Here is a 16,693-nt window from a genome sequence, read left to right on the forward strand (position 1 = left end):
ACACAGAAAATATATATATATATATATATATATATATATATATATATATATATATAAAACAGAGAAAACAAATCTCCATAAAACATGACAAAAATTTGAAATATAATAATGCAAACATAAAATGTAAAGATACATAAACACAGAGACTTAGTCAACACTGTAAATGTCCACCAAAAGGGGACTGGTTAAATGAAATGCCAACAGCTGTTAAAAAAACTGTGGTAGAACAACACATTCTGAAACAGGAAAGTATTCAAGGTATATTGCCAGGTGAGATGGGTAAGGAGAAGAAAAGTACAGTGTATCATTTGGGGTGCAGAGAATGTGAACACATTTTATGTGCACTCAAATTTCTGGAAGGATATATGAATCAATGAACAATTGTTAATTCTGGGGAGTGGAGACTTATATTCTATCCTTTCTCTGCAATTTGATTTTTCAAAAACTTTATGTTCCTTTAAAATAAAAAATTAGTTAAAATAACTCAGACGTGTAATGCTGAATCTGAAAGTTTACTAAGTATTAAAGAAATCAAATAAAAGGTTTGTGCTATTAAATGAAAAAGAGATAAGCAAAAAGTTCCATATGCACACTCGAGAAAAAAAGAAAAATTCCAGTTTTACAATCCTTGGCCACACTCTTGAGTTGTTTTAGGTCTCATCGAACATTAGGTCAAAAATTCCCCCTACAAGTTTCCAAGTTATAGAGCAGCATGTATACTGATTCTATAACCAAAAATATATGTATTCAAAGAAAATGATGAAAAGAATACACACCAGTCTACACTGGCAAGCTTATCAGTGGGTAGAAAAGTTCTGGTACCTACTTCATTCAATTCTGTATCATGGGACTTTTTAAAAATAATAAAACACTACACAGAAACGTTAAGTAATGGAATACCACAGTTTTCAAGATACTTACAGTAAAAACCAACAGCTGTAGGCAGCAAAAACAAAGCAAAATCACAGAACAGTCAGCAATCAAAAGCAAACTATTAACGGTTCTGTAGCTTTCACCCAACTTGCTAAAAACAATTAAACAAGCAGCATAAACACACTGAAATCAACAGTAAGTTAATCAGACTTGGCCAATGTCACACATGTACTACAATACACACATGTGATGTACACAGCTAACCTAAAATTCAGTGCTGTCATGCAGAACTTAAGGAAGTGAATTTGAAAATTAATTGCTAAGGAGTATTTTATTCAACAAATATAAACAGCACCATAAAAGCGTTTTCATAAAGTTATACATTTTGGGGTTTAAAAAATACAACTTATAAGTTAAATACCTGTATGTATTCTTTTTTTTTTGTAGTAAAAAAAATTTTTTTGAGAGAGAGTGGCGGAGGGGCAGAGAGAGAGAGAGAGAGAGAGAGAGAGACAGAATCCTAAGTAGGCTCTGCGAGGTCAGCGAGGAGCCCTACATGGGGCTGGATCTCATGACAGTGAGATCATGACCTGAGCTGAAATCATGAAGCAGATGCTTAACTGAGTGAGCCACCAAGGTGCCCCATATGTGTTCATTTATATTGCTGGTATGGACACAGACTGCAGACTGAGCTTTGCAGACTGACCTCTCAATATAGATTTTATCAAAGCATCTTTGGCTCTTTCAACATGTTTTCAATGAGTGAACTAGGCAATCAAACCAAGTAGCACCTTCTCTTCAAATTTCAGTGCAATGAGGGGCTTACAGTTTCTAAATTTTAGTAATTTCAACCTCTTCTTTTGGTTCCCCCAGCTAACTCCCCAGCTGACTGCTCTCTTAGTCCTCTCCCTACAACCATCCCTTATGTTCCTCACCCCCACCTCTAGATATGCCAATGACAAAAAACAAAGCCATAAAAATCACTTAATTTAGAAACCATCTGTCCTTAAAAACGCAGCTTATGAAAGTATGCATACTTAGTTTGTGTTTTGGTAGTTTAAAAATATTTTATTTGTGAATGTAGTATAAGTAAGAGGCATTGCTGTGGGACACACATAGAGACATGAAAATAAATTCCCATGCTCCTACTTGAAAGCAATGTAAGAATAGACAATGAAAATGCGTTAAAGATTTCTCAGAAAGGAGGGATGGCCTTCCCAGAGAATGTAACATTTGAGCTCAGCATCATGGAATAAGAGAAAGTTCACCGGATATGCAGGGAGAGAACTTGACAGGTGGCAAAACAGCACGGGCAAAGAAATCACACTTGTGAAGATATGTGGCAAAGAGAGAGAATGTCAGAGTAGGGAGACTGGCAGGACAGAAGGCTAAAAGGGGGGTTTACAATCATGCTGTGTAAAGTGAACACTGACAGTTACTATGTTATTGTTGCAAGGTTACAGATTCACTCTGCCTTGTCACGATGGGGCTGAGATTCTGTGAACCACATTCTTGCCAACTGGTCCCTTCTTAGGTTATGCCAAAAAGGGCACCAAAAGCAACTGTAAGGTTAGAGGAAGAAAACACTTCCTGCTTTATGTTTTTTCTTGTGGGATTTTTCTTCCTGTACTACCCCAGCAACACGTCTTCACCCTATGGTGGCATTTCTTTCATGTACCAGAAGATGAATCCACTTTGCAGTTTTCCTGCCTCTGTGATACCTTAGTGCTTACTTCTTTACCATTTTAGGTAAACAGTTAATTGGCAACAATTTCTTATATTAAATTCTGATTAAATATCTGGAGTGGTTTCTATCTCATGACTGAACCTTCACTAATTCAGAAATCATTAAGAATTCCTAAGCAGAGTAACAACTCATTAAAATTTGTGATCTAGAAAGAACACTGGTAGACAGGTAGAGAGGAGGATGTGTTGAAGACAGATTAGTGAGTTTTGTACCCTCCAAGAGTTAAGAGGCAAATGAAATTTTTAAAGACCCAAATAACAATGTACAGAATGAATGTCATTAAACTGTGGTATGTTGAGCTTTTATTCAAGTTGCTATAATAAAACAGAAACTTTACTACTACACTTACTATATATTCCCTCCTTTCTAATAATGAGATTCATGTAATCAAGCTTCCTTCCTTTCTTATACTAGCTGTTAGGGCCTTCAGCATTAAAACTGAAGTTGAATCACAACTACACCAATCTTTGTAGATCTATTTATTTTTTTTTCTTTCTTCTCCTTGGACCTAATTATACATCTTGGTTTTAACTGTATGTGTCTTTTATTGAAAGCCATCCCAAATCCTTTCAAGTGATGGATACATAAGTAATTTTTCAAGTTTTTCTTCCCTGTAATGAAATTTTACATTATACAGTTAAATAGCAATTTTTGTCTTTGGGCACGAACTGATGCATAAAAATAAACTTGATGTCCCACATGATGTTTAAACCCAAAACCAAAATTTAAGCACTAATGAAAAGATGCTATAGTATATCTAATTAACAATACATGACAATAAAACAATTTTAGCTTCAGGTGCTGGGGAAAAAAGTTTCCAGAAAATTACTAACACATTTCAGTACCTCACAAAGGAAGAGAAGTGAGGCCACCAAGACTGAAAAAATCTCCCTTATCCTTTTCCACACCATGGATAACTTATTTCTTGGCTGAGAAGCAGCATCCTTGCTTTCTTTCCACTGTTCTGATAAGGGTTACCAAAAGATACCCAAATGTAATCTCTTTCCTATGTACTATTTTATATTGGATCAAGTACTGCTCAAGCTTACGCAAAAAGACAAAATGAATGTTGTGTTTGGAGTTCTGCAGTGAGTCATCACCTTGAGATAAGAGAAGAGGGAAGCAAGCAAATCTATTTGATACACAAGTCTCAACCATCTAATTTGTCACTTTGGAATCAATATGGCTATATAAAATCACAAACAAAAATTACCTGAAGGATTAGAAAAATCCAACATGCTGGTGGTAGGCTGCAGGAGATCAGGGCTGCTGGAAGAGAGTGTTCCAGGAATAGGCATTATAGCCAGACTGTGCCTGCAGTGTCTTGTTCCCACAATGCTGTCATCTTGCGACTGGCTCAGGCCTCCATCACTTGAAAAAAATGTCATACATCACTTTAAAGTAATTGAGAATTCTTAATAGTAAATGTTTCTGCTGTCTGTACACTAAGGCACAATGGAACCAATTCAGAGTGGTGATTTAAAAAATTATATATTACAGCAATTTAAAAATAGGACAACTATAATAATGAATACACTTATAAGTTAAATTTTTAGGATAAATAAATTTTAAGCAAGTTAAACCTAAGAAATTCTACTATATCATAAAGGTGTACTTCATAATGCATCATAAAGAAATAGTCACATTGAGTTTCTGTTGGTTTGGTAAAGAAATTAAATCTGGGTGTGTTGGGAGCCTTTAAGATTGGCCAGTTTCAGTAGACACTAATATATGTATCCAACAAGGCACAACCACACCCCAACAAGGTTCACACTCACAACATAGTGGATGGTGACCTTTTAGGCAAAGGATGCAGCTGGGTCTAAACCCAAACCAAAAAATGGCAGGCTGCAGAAAACCAAGGGACCATATCCAAGTGACAAAGTAAGAGAGGTCTTTAAACATATGAACAACCGGAGAACTGCCCAAACCAGTGATAACTGGGAAAAGATAAGAGGAAGATGGCAAACAGAAAACAATGGGTATATGTGACAAGTACAAAGAAGAAAGAAGAGGGCCAGAAATCAATAGAAACGAAAAAGAATTTTATAGTCTCTGAAGTTTATTCGAGGACACATTATTTCTTGTGTGATGTCTCAAGTCTAATTACTTGGCTACTCCCTAGATGAGAACATCAAAACTACAAAAGAAAGCGAACCATCTAAAGTTAATTCCCTTTAAAGTTTTAAAAAATATCAATCAAATGGCCATATGTAAGCAAATAAAGCACTCTTAAAATACTTTAAAGGTGTTACAGAGGCAACTCTAAATCCACTGAAGAGAAAAAAATCAAAAGAAATATAACTCTGTTACTTAAGTTTTAGATACCCCCAAAAGTTCTATAAAACAAAGGATAAGTGAAACAGTCCTATATAAAGGACAGCAATGAAAAAGATTTCCATCAGCATCAATGATCAAAACACCACTTGTTTCTAAGAGTTAAACCAATTTTTAGGTTAACATTAATTCTTATCTATGTTTTACTCAATGTAGTATTCTACCCAATACTTGTTACACATACAAAGGTATCACAGAATACTTACCTATTATCATGGAATGCATTAAATGAATGGTATGGGATACATCCAGAATGTTAGAGGAGTCAAACACAGGACTTAGGCAGATAAGGCAACTATGCAAGATGAAGTGTGGAGGATGGTTAAATAAACAGCTAAAGAGCTGCTGCTAGTAGCCAGACAAGGAAGACAGAGCTAGGACAAGCAAGACTGCAGAGGAGTTAGGGAAAAGCATGAAGACACGGAAGAGAGCAAAAGTGTTTCAAGAGCCAGCTATGCATAACCTGGATAATTAGCTACATGACCTCAGGGAAATTTGTTTCTGGACCTTGGTTTCCCCATCTAAAAATATAACTCTCTCTCCCCCAGGACTACTGTAAAGATTAAATGAGGTAATGTGGATGAACATTTTGGCTCAGAGGAAAAAACAATTCCAATTTTTAAGAAGACAGTGAATTACTTTTACTGAAATTAAAACAGAACAGTACAAAACTAGAAAGTACATTTTAAAATTTTAACAGGCTTTCTAATTTAATTGATTTTTGAAAACATATCTGCCAATTTTTGGACACAGACGGTCAAGTAATTAAATCCAAAGAAACAAACTGTTAAAAGAAGTTAGCTGGTCCCATTAATAATAACAGTAGAATCAAATGTAATTGTGTTAAAAAGTTATAATATTCTACTAAAGGGAACTGGCTGCCTTAAGTTACAGTAAGATGGAATTCACTATAAGACTAAGGAAAGTGTATGAAACACTAAAAGTCCTTATCTCTTTTATTGATGTTATTTAACATTACCTCTGCTTTTTAATAATCAAAGACAGGACACTGTAGAGATATATTAATATAAAGCTGGTTACAAATTCATGGTAATTAAGGTGTGAGCATGTATAAATGAAAACTATACTAATGTTATTATGTACAACCCATGCTATGACACGAATGAAACAGTATCTAATTGGCAAAATATCCATGCTTGTTTGGAAGCTGAATTGATAAAGCCCGTTTGCAAATATAGTAATTACATCATTTCTTACCAAAACAGTCTCCTGAGAAGATGATGCAGTAACAGAAACAACATACTTTTAAAAAATTCCTCAGTAACTCCCCAACACTAACTTTACTTAGAATAAAAGTATATTTTAGTTTCACATTATGAAACTAAGAAGGCTACATAAACACCTGTATGCTAATAAAAAATAATCCCAATGTTAAAAGCAAACAAAGTATGCTGACAAAAAAAAAAAAAAAAAAAAAGAAGGTGAGAAAAAATAATTTCTGATAAGCAAACAAGACAGTCTACTTCTGGGACTGTGTTACAAAGAATAATATTAAGCTGTTATATAAGCAATTTGTGATTAAAAAACAAAATAAAAGCTGAATGATTTTAAAAAATAGGACATCAGATTTGCTTTTTTTCCACTGATGTTATTGGAAATTAGTAACTATTTTTCTACTTCTAATGTTCAGGAGAATTCTTTCATTTTAAAATTATGTCATGGTTAGGGATTTGGGGAATTATCTATTCTTAATCTCAACTATTTGTTCCTTCCTTATTTTAATATTCTTTGTCTCACAGATACACATACTCTTTCTTGTAGTATTTCGAGGACAATTCTTAGAGAAGTGAGTGCTACAAAGGCAGAGACCAAGAGCCTTTTTCAAAGAGCCTTGACACACATATGTTCAGAATTGTGGAATTAGACTCATTAAAATTTTTTCTCACTTAAAAAATATTCAAAGTAGAAAATTAAAAAAAATATAGTGAACAAACAAGGAAGAAAACAAGTACCTATAAAACCACACCCTACACAAAACCACAACCAACAGTTTTCCTTTTTAGTTATTTTTACAGTATACATTACAATCTAATTAACCAATCCCCTGTAGCTGGACTTCTAGGGTATTTCCAATTTTGTTTCATTATAGGTAATACTACTAAGAATATCTGTATATAAATCTTCATCAATTTATTACTAGAAATGGAATTGTTGAATCAAAGGTATAAACATTTTTAAAACTCTTAATCAAAAAATGCCCAGGGAAACCTGGGTGGCTCAGCTGGTTAAGCCTCCAACTCTTGATTTTGGTTCAGGTCATGATTGTCAGTTCGGGAATAAGCCCCAGATCCAGCTCCAAGCTGACAGCCAGGAGCCAGTTTGGGATTCTCTCTCGGCCCCTTCCCCAGCTTGCACACACTCTTTCTCAATCAAAATAAATAAATAAAACATTTTTAAAAAATGCCCGAATACTTGATAGAAAGGTTGTCATTTCCTATTTTTTTTTTTAATGGTTATTTTTGAGAGAGAGAGGGAGCAGGGGAGGGGCGGAGAGGGAGAGAGAGAGAGAGAGAGAGAGAGAGAGAGAGAGAGAGAGAGAGGATCTCAAGCAGGCGCCACACTGTCAGCACAGTGCCCAACATGGGGCTCGAACTCAAGAACCATGAGGTAGTGACCTGAGCTGAAATCAAGAGTCAGACGCTCAACTGACTGAGCCACTCACATACCCCATAATTTCATATTTCTACAGCAGTTTGAGCTTATTATTTGTCTTATGTTATCAATTCAGGCCCTGATTATTCTCCTGTCAATCTGTGATAAAACAAATGATACACCGTTTTTAAAATAAATTGTGTGTCCTTGATTATTATGGATGTAGAGTATGTGACTCAACGTTCTTTGCCTATTTTTCTATTGAAGTTTCAGTGATTTTATTGTGTACCTATTAAAAATCCCCTGAATTCATTTGCAATGATTAAGTGCCAAGAAACAGGACACACATTCATTCTCAAAACTGCAAAGTGACCAGTCTGACAAATCAGTTCTCTGCAAAAAAAAAAAAAAAAAAAAAAAAAAAAAAAAAAAGGCTCCAATGAAAACCTTTATGATTTCTACTAAAATAACATATTTTTTCTGGTATTTATATGGCTAAAATTATTGGCATTTTACTTCACTGAAACATGTTTAGAAGAGAGAGCCAGTTTAATATTAACACCTGATGTACAGTATTTTACTGATGTTAGCATTCACAGCGAACAGCCTCCGACTGGCAAAACAGACTCAATAAATACTTGCTAACTACTAAAAGAAAAAACAATTCCCTTCTGAGTTAACTACTTGTACAAGATATTTCATTTTGAGACGTACCAATACAAAGAAATAAGGCTTGAAAACACTCAAATGATTGTTCCTGGCCACCTTCCTTTCCATGCCTACTATAAGCAAAGATAGAATCCAAGAGGTGAAACCAATTCCCACTCCCTGAAGGAGATACTATGGAGATGACAGACTGATTTAGCTGCCTGAAACTTGAACATAGCTACTTGGAATCTGACACTAACAAGCTAAAGTCCAATACAATCACTGTCCTATGGTTCTAGACGACACATGTCACAATTATGCCTCTGTTCAAAATGAAAAACAGTTAAAGGATACATTTATTCTAGATCAAATCCACCAGGGTTTCTAGAAATGGAACTCGGGGTAATACCTCCTAAGAATTCCCTTTACAAACTCTTTTTCTTTTTGGTCCTCCATTCATTTCCCTTTTCCCCAGTGCTGTCATGCACAATTCCAGTCATCCAAAACTGTCTCCCATCTTTACAATGTAGGCTAGTCCCTCTCATATTCTCCTTACCTCCCATTTATGAGAATAAGACTTCTCTTACAGTGTTTGCTGCCCTGCTGTCATATGACAGTATGCTCAATATTAAAAAGAATTTTGCTACTTTCAAGTTAGGATTTTTACAATCTGCTTGCCTCTAGGAGAGCAGTCATTAAGAAAGAAATGAGTGACAATAAACACAGAGCTCAAGATGCTTTAATTCTCTGTGAGCCCCAAATTAAATGAAGAACAAATGTGTTACCTGATTGGAAGTAAGAACTCAAGAAGAAAAGCATGTTGAGATCAGGCAATCTCTGAGATCTCGAACACTATAAAAGCTGAGAGTTGACATTTACCTACTTCCAAGTTGTCCCCTAATTAGTGTCATTGTTACAATGACAATGTGCTATACTGTCAACCCCAATACACCAAATACAACTAACAGAGCTTCTATCACTTCCTACTATGACACGATGAAGTCCATCACTTTAGTATAATATTCAAAGTCTTTCATAACTCAGCTCTTCCCTATCTCTCCTGCTTCATCTCTACATGTATACCCAGAGTCTATATAACCTACCAAACTTGTTCCTGTCTTTGTGCACATCAAAACATTTATCACCCTGTAATGCACCATTTGTCTGCTTTCCCTTTTTAGATTACCAACTCTTAGAGGACAAGAAACTTGCTCTATTAATCTTCCTACATTTCTATATTTGAACACTGTCTGTGCCTTGTGTATAAGCATGTGGAGAATAAAGGGTTCCTGATACCAATTCCTTAAAAGTAGTAATTACCTGTTTTCAGCTCTCAAAACCACAGAGCATAGGGCTGGGAACTATAAGGAACTAAACAAATATTTGATTATGTTTTGCTTAAATGTTTTCTTCCTTTTATTTTTTTTTCTTCTCTTCTCTTTCTTTTACTTAATTCACTGTGTTAATTTATTCAACAAATACTGAGTGCCTACTGATGTGCTAGGTACTGAGCTGGATTAACACTTCTGTGATTGCTTTATGAAGTAGATAATGTAAAATATACAGATATAATGTATACTACACCCATTCCCATCCACTTCAGTGAAATGATTTTCTTAAGTACTTTACAGACCTCAAATTACATTTCAAATCACAAAGTTTCCTTCAGTTTTGGTAACATCTCATTTTAGAAACAAGTAGATTTGACTAAAAAGGTCAGCTTTAGAATTCAGGAAGGAATAAATAGTGCAATAAGAGAAAGATGATTTAGAAGACAAAAAAACTAGCATCCGCAAATTTATCCTCAAGTTTTAAGATGTTCAAATTTGGGAGCACTTGGGTGGCTCAGTCGGTTAAGCATCTGACTCTTGGTTTTGGCTCTGATCATGATCTCACAGTTCAGTGAGTTCGAGCCCCACTGCCAAGGCAGAGCCTGCTTAGTGTTCTCTCCCTCCCTCTCTCTCTGCCCTCCCCCACTCACACTGTCGCTGTCTCTCTCAAAATAAATAAACTGAAAAAAAAAAAAAAAGGAAAAAAGATGTCCAAAGGACTTAAATTAGATAAAAAGTACACAAGAAAAGATTTTGTAAAATAAAATGGTCAGTCTTTCCTAAAATTCAAAACAAAGCTACTAGAAGAATATATACTCTAGTACTGGTAATTTCATGGAAATGATGGAAAGATACTAAGATTTTCTTATTTATGGTTTACTTGAAGATTTTATAATGCGTTAGTTGTATAAAAAACAAATTGACCCCAAATTCCCTTCCCCCAAATAAAAACTTTAGAGTCAACAGGAAAATGTCTACATTACTGAGATGACTGTACCTACCTGAACAGTTTTGGAGGCAGGATACTAAACCGAGTTTTATCCAAAATTTTCCTGATTTTGTTTCTTCCACCTGAAACAGTATTTGCTTTTATTTTCTTATTTCCTTTCTCCTGTGATGTCTGTTCGATATCTCCTGGTACATCCTGGATTGAATGGCGATTACTTTTTTTTTCAGCAATTTTAGGAATATGAGGAACTCCATATTTTTCTTGTTCAGTCCTACTAAGTAACTCTTTGAACACTGTGTAAATAAATAAAGTTGTCATTTGTTTTATTCTCATTAGCAAGTTTTTACAAAAACAACAAATTTTAAACATCAATACAGTAACTTTCTATTATTTGGCCTTTCACAGTCTCATCCACTAAACATTACGAAATCTACACCATGCTTCATCAGCTATACCAACTTATCTCTTCATTTTTTTTTACGATTTTATTTTTAATTTTTTTTTTTTAACATTTTTATTTATTTTTGAGACAGGGAGAGACAGAGCATGAACAGGGGAGGGTCAGAGAGAGGGAGACACAGAATCTGAAACAGGCTTCAGGCTCTGAGCTGTCAGCACAGAGCCCAACAAGGGGCTTGAACTCCCGGACCGCGAGATCATGACCTGAGCCGAAGTCGGCCGCTTAACTGACTGAGCCACCCAGGCGCCCCTAAGATTTTATTTTTAAGTAATCTCTACACCCAATGTAGGGGCTCAAACTTACAACCCTGAGATCAAGAGTCACATGTGCTACTGACTGAGCCATCGAGATGTCCTTTAAAAAAATTTTTAAGGCAATTTCTACACCCAACATGGGGGTTGAACCCAGGACGCTGGAATCAACAGTCACATGCTCTACCAACTGAGCCAGCCAGGTGCCCCTGTCTTCAGTTTTTATAAATGCCTGTACTTCTGATATAGGCCAAAAGGGAAAAAACAAAGTCACTGGCAGAAATGAAAAGGAAGTAGGCAGGCAGCATGTTTGAAAAGTTCAAGGCTTCCTATTTAGCAATATTTGCTATGTAATAATAATAAGCAGTATTAACTGCTAATCCTCTCAGATTTTATAAAACCAGATAGAGTCTATTATTTATGTTATTTCATATCATAATATATATCACTTGATATGAGATAGAAGTACTGTAGTCATGTTGTTTTGTAAAATTTAGCCATTAAAAAAAAAAAAAGAGTTTTGATGGACCTATTTTTGCCAGAAATAAACAGTACTAAATTTAATATTAAATCACCATTTCCTCAAGGTCACATTTATGAGACTCCTGTCACTGAGTAAAGCAGCTAATAAACTTTCACTACAGTGGTCTGAAGTAACAACCAATCATTCTTAGGTGACTTCAGGTCGACCGTAAGTCTAAGGAGTTATTTCATCCCTAAGAACAGTACAACTGCACTGGAAGATTTGCCTATCTAGCGATCTCTTTGCCTAGATCAGATTTTTTTACCTTGTGAGAGGGGCTATACCTCCTTGGGATCAAGTGAAAAAAAGAAAAATCCATAGAAGACTATGTATCTAGTAACTATTAGTGTCATCTTTTCCAATTAGGATAACCTATATTACTTAGGTTTCATTAATGTCATGAAAATATTTTTCAGTTGTTTTAAATATGTGTTCTTAAATAAGACCTATCAACTACTAGAGGGGGAAAAAAACCCACTAAAAAGATAAATGCTAAGGCAGAAGGTAATTTCCTAAGAATTCATGGTGTCTGGGAGGGTCTGAATAAAAGAAAAATGAAGCTACATATTCTTGAATATGAAGGTCTTCAGAAGGTGCAGGTTTCAGTAGTGTTACTTGGAACCTTCATAAAAGAAAAATAAATTTTATAAATGTGCCCACTGAAAAACAGAGAATTGTGATCTTTTTTGTTATGGGGACAAATCAATCATTTCCTTCAATATCAAACGAGTTACAAGTAAGATCCAATAGACAAAGACTTAAAAGCTGATGCATTACAACACAAAATGGCTTGGTATTCAGTTGTAAAAGTAGATCATCTTGAAAGTTTCAACCAGGATGTTATCACATTACCAAAGCATACTGAAAGTTTATGAAAAGCACATTTTCTGCCTTCAAAATAATAAACATCTTTGGAGTCACCTTTTAAAGATAATTTGCTTGATTAAAATGCAACAAATTGCTTTGAGTTTGTTTAGAAAATTTTGTTTAAGCCATGTGGTAAAGGTGAAAATGCCTTTTTGAGGTAAAACTGATACACATCCATGCAAAAAAACACTTATTGACCTACAAACACGAAGGCACTACACTATGCGCTCGTAGATAACCCCTATTGCAGAAGAGTAAATGTACAAAATATGGTACAGAAAGATCATAACCAGAGGAATTAAGAAAGCAGGAAAGGGAAAATCTTCCCTAATTAAGTTGCTGTAAGGTGAGTAGATTTTAACTAGGCAAAGTGAGGGGAAGGAGGAATGACTCTAGGTAGAAGAAATCTCAAGTTCCAAGTCCCTGTGGTAAAAAGAAACAAAGAAAATTAAGATGACTGGAGAACAAGGCAAAGAAAGGGCCTAAAAATGCTACAGTGAAGAGCAATAGGAAATCTTTAAATGGGCAGCAGATATCCCTGCCTGTGGTATGTACATAAGACAACTCAAGGGTGTACACAGTAGCTTACATCTTCACTGGACTTGTGTATATAGTTATAAATAAAACTGTAGAAATTTTGATTTATAGATGAAGAGAAAATAATAAATTTTAAAAAATCAGTCAAAGTTCAAGACAAAAATTAATAGGTGAGCAAGTGTAATTACAATGCTATTAAAAAGAAATACTAAATATATGAATCAGAAATGAAGGTGCCCAAGAATCAAGAAAAGTAATAAATTGGACTACATGAAGATTAAAAATTTCTCAGTCTCTACAATTACGTACATATGTATACACACACACAACAAGCAAAGTCAAAAGACAACTTGGGAAAATATTTGCAACCCTTCGACCAAAAGATACTGGGGGTGCCTGGGTGGCCCAGTAGGGTAAGTGTCTGACTCTTGATTTTGGCTCAGGTCATGATCTCATGGTTCATGAGATCAAGCGCCACATCGGGCTGTGCTGACAGTGCAGAAGCCTGCTTGGGATTCTCTCCTGCCCCTTTCCTGCTCACACTCTCTCCCAAAATAAATAAATATTAAAAAACAAACAAAAAAAAAAGACTACAAGATATTGTCCTTTCTTATAACACATTCAAATACATCAATAAAACATGAGTACCTCAAAATAAAAATGGACAAATGACTTTGTAAAAAATAAATGTTAACCTTTGAAAAAAAAAAGGTGCTCAACCTCCCTCATTATTAAATAATATATATCAATAAAAATAAAGTTGATTATACCTGTTGCAGAGGCATTCTTATATACTGATAAAGAAAGTGTATGTAGACTGGGGTAAACTTTTGGAAAGTGAAACTGCAGCACTGTTAAAAATTAATTCCACTATGAGAAATTTACCTTCTAGGTCTATCTACATAAGCATAAAAGTATACAGGATTTTTATTTCAACACTGTAAATAGCAAAAACTGAAAACAACCCAAAACACCCATCAATACATTAGCTCAACAGATTATAATGATATTGCAGTGGATTTCTCTGCAATAACAATTATACAAGAATTAAATCTGTATCAACTCCTAAGCAAAGATCCAGAATGCTATACACAGTATGGCTCTACTGTATACCTTTTTTAAACGTTTTCATTTTCAAAACATACACATATAATACTTTTATGAAAACATTAAAATGCTAATAATAAATTATCTGAGTGGTGAGATTTTCAAATGTTAGAAAGTTATGAAAGCCAGGAGGAATAGATGAGCTAAAATATGAGGGCAAAAAGATGGTAAACGGAGATTGCCTGATGTTTTCTTCTCTCAACATGAAGTCTAAACATGAAACGGGCATCAGGTAGAGAGACTCTGCTAGAGGAAAAAGGATTTTTGATGGCTTCAAGTACTGGCATAAAAACTGGAATACACACAAGGCCCAAAGCAGTGATGCCTTCCTCCATGGGACATATCTACTCCTAAGACAAGGTAGAAGAGCTGGGGACAGGTTCGAAATTTCTTAGTCTCATGGTACTTAGGAGACAAAGTCACACAACAAGGAAGGGTGTGCAACCAATACATGACATATTTCTCTGCTTGGGGTGAGAGGCTCAAGAGCTAAGTTAAAAAATCTCTCAAGGGCCAAATTTCTACAAAAAATAAGACAAAAAGCTACCAGACTCTGAATCAAAAGCCACGCCTTAGGGAAAAATTGGGAGTGAGGGTAGGAGGACAAGGCTGACAAAACAAAGTATAATTTCCCACAATCTCTCTGTGCTCAGAGACAAAGTTCCATTAGAGAAGGGGCCTGCATCAAACACATGACAAATCTCACTCTCAGTTTGAAACTTGGGTATAGTCTAAGTAATTTTGTAACCTAGCCTGACCCAGCTCAATTCCCCTTACCTTATATGCTTAAACAGAGGAAATGGCAAATCCTTTCTATGAGAAAATACTAATCTGCCTATTTGCTAAGGTTCCTTAGTATACAAAGTACAGCATACAATAAAAAATTGTAAGACACACAAAATAAGACACTTTGATAATAGGGGGGATCAGAGAATAAAAGATAACACCCATTTTGGAATTAACACACAAGATTTTTGTAATAACCGTTATAAATATATTAAATAAAATAGAGATAAAATGGATGAAAATATGGTTTTGAGAATTGAGTATAAGAGAATTGAGTTTATAAGAGAGATTCAAACAGATATTCTAGAACTAAAAATTATCTAAAATGAAATTCTCTGGCTGTGTTCAAGGGCAGGACGGATACAGAAGAAAAGAGGAAAACTTTGCTTAAACCCAGGTCATTAGAAAATATCCAAACTGAAGCACAAAGAGAGGGAAAAAAGTCAAGAACACAACAGTCTGTAAAAGATGCATGGAACTCAATCTTTTAATATGTAAGTAAGTGAACTCTCACACAAAAAGGAGGCAGAATGGCAAAGGCAATGCCTCAGTTGATGACTGCGACAAAGTTTTGCTATCTTTGTTTTAGCCTTCTGTGGGCTGTGGTACAGTTTCCAAAGCTTTGCAGTGTTATCTCCACCTGTTTGCTCTGCGCCACCACTCAGTCTGCCTGGGACCCGAGCAGAGGTCCACTGGCATGCCAGTTCTCCAAGTCTCTGGTGTGCTGAATAGGATCACATCCGTGCACACACACAGGATGGAGGTGAGCTTGGGATCTCATAAACAACTTTATGGAGTCATCTTCTCTACCTCAGTTATCAACCTACTAACTTCCACAGTTCCTTAGGCTACCCTTTTCAGTCCTTTAGAAAGAAATTGCTGACTCTGGCTCTGTAGGGGCCAATGAGGAGGAAGAGAGAAAGAGTGTGTGTGGGGGGGGGGGGGGGGGGGAAACAATGAAGGAGCCACAGCTCTAGTGAACGGTGAAGAACGTTCCCCTCCCTCAGAAGTCTGGCTTGTGCAGCTGTATTGCTGCTTGGAGGCTGAGGCCTGACAGAATGGGAAAAAAAAGAGGGGGGAAAAACTGTGGGGATTCCTTTTCCCACTCCTCAAGCCAGGCTTCTCCATTTGAACCTTTACCAGTATGTACTCAACCAGGTTTCAGCTTGCCTTGACTCCAGTCCAGTGTTATTGGAGTAAAAAAAAAAATTAATTAATTAATTTACTCCTGGTAGTGGGACTTTAAATTTTCCAAGTTCTTAAATGATTCTGCCCACGTTTTACTGTTGAGCTGATTGGGAAACAAAGGGTGGCATGTGTTTACTCCATCTTACCTAGAAATGGAACCCTCAATTTGATTTTTAACTTCACAGATACAAGACAGTTACCTAACAGACTGTGTTTGATACTCTGGAACTCCTCTGTCTGTTTCTGTTGGTTCTGGATTACACTGACTTGAAAAAAGATTTTTTTTTAAATGTTTATTTCTGAGCAAAGGAGAAACACAGAGTGTGAGAGGGGAAGGGGCAGAGAGCGAGGGAGATACGGAATCCGAAGCAGGCTCCAGGCTCTGAGCTGTCAGCCCAATGTGGGGCTCGAACTCACAGACTGTGAGATCATGACCTAAGCTGAAGTCAGACACTTAACTGACTGAGCCACCTAGG

General features: G+C 35.8%; 1 protein-coding gene across 10 annotated transcripts in view; it reads right to left on the reverse strand.

The window, feature by feature from the left end:
* RAPGEF6 (Rap guanine nucleotide exchange factor 6) overlaps positions 1-16,693 on the reverse strand; it is a 188,009-nt gene that overhangs the window by 46,797 nt on the left and 124,519 nt on the right. For all 10 annotated transcript variants that reach the window (XM_053220571.1, XM_053220563.1, XM_015067414.3 and 7 more), the window contains 2 exons: positions 10,551-10,791; positions 3,834-3,991 (listed from right to left, as the gene is read on the reverse strand). In XM_053220571.1, coding sequence (XP_053076546.1) covers positions 3,834-3,991; positions 10,551-10,791 — 399 coding nt within the window. The remainder of the gene's footprint in view (positions 1-3,833; positions 3,992-10,550; positions 10,792-16,693) is intronic.

Source organism: Acinonyx jubatus, chromosome A1 (genome assembly GCF_027475565.1).
Source record: "Acinonyx jubatus isolate Ajub_Pintada_27869175 chromosome A1, VMU_Ajub_asm_v1.0, whole genome shotgun sequence".
NCBI lineage: Eukaryota > Metazoa > Chordata > Mammalia > Carnivora > Felidae > Acinonyx > Acinonyx jubatus.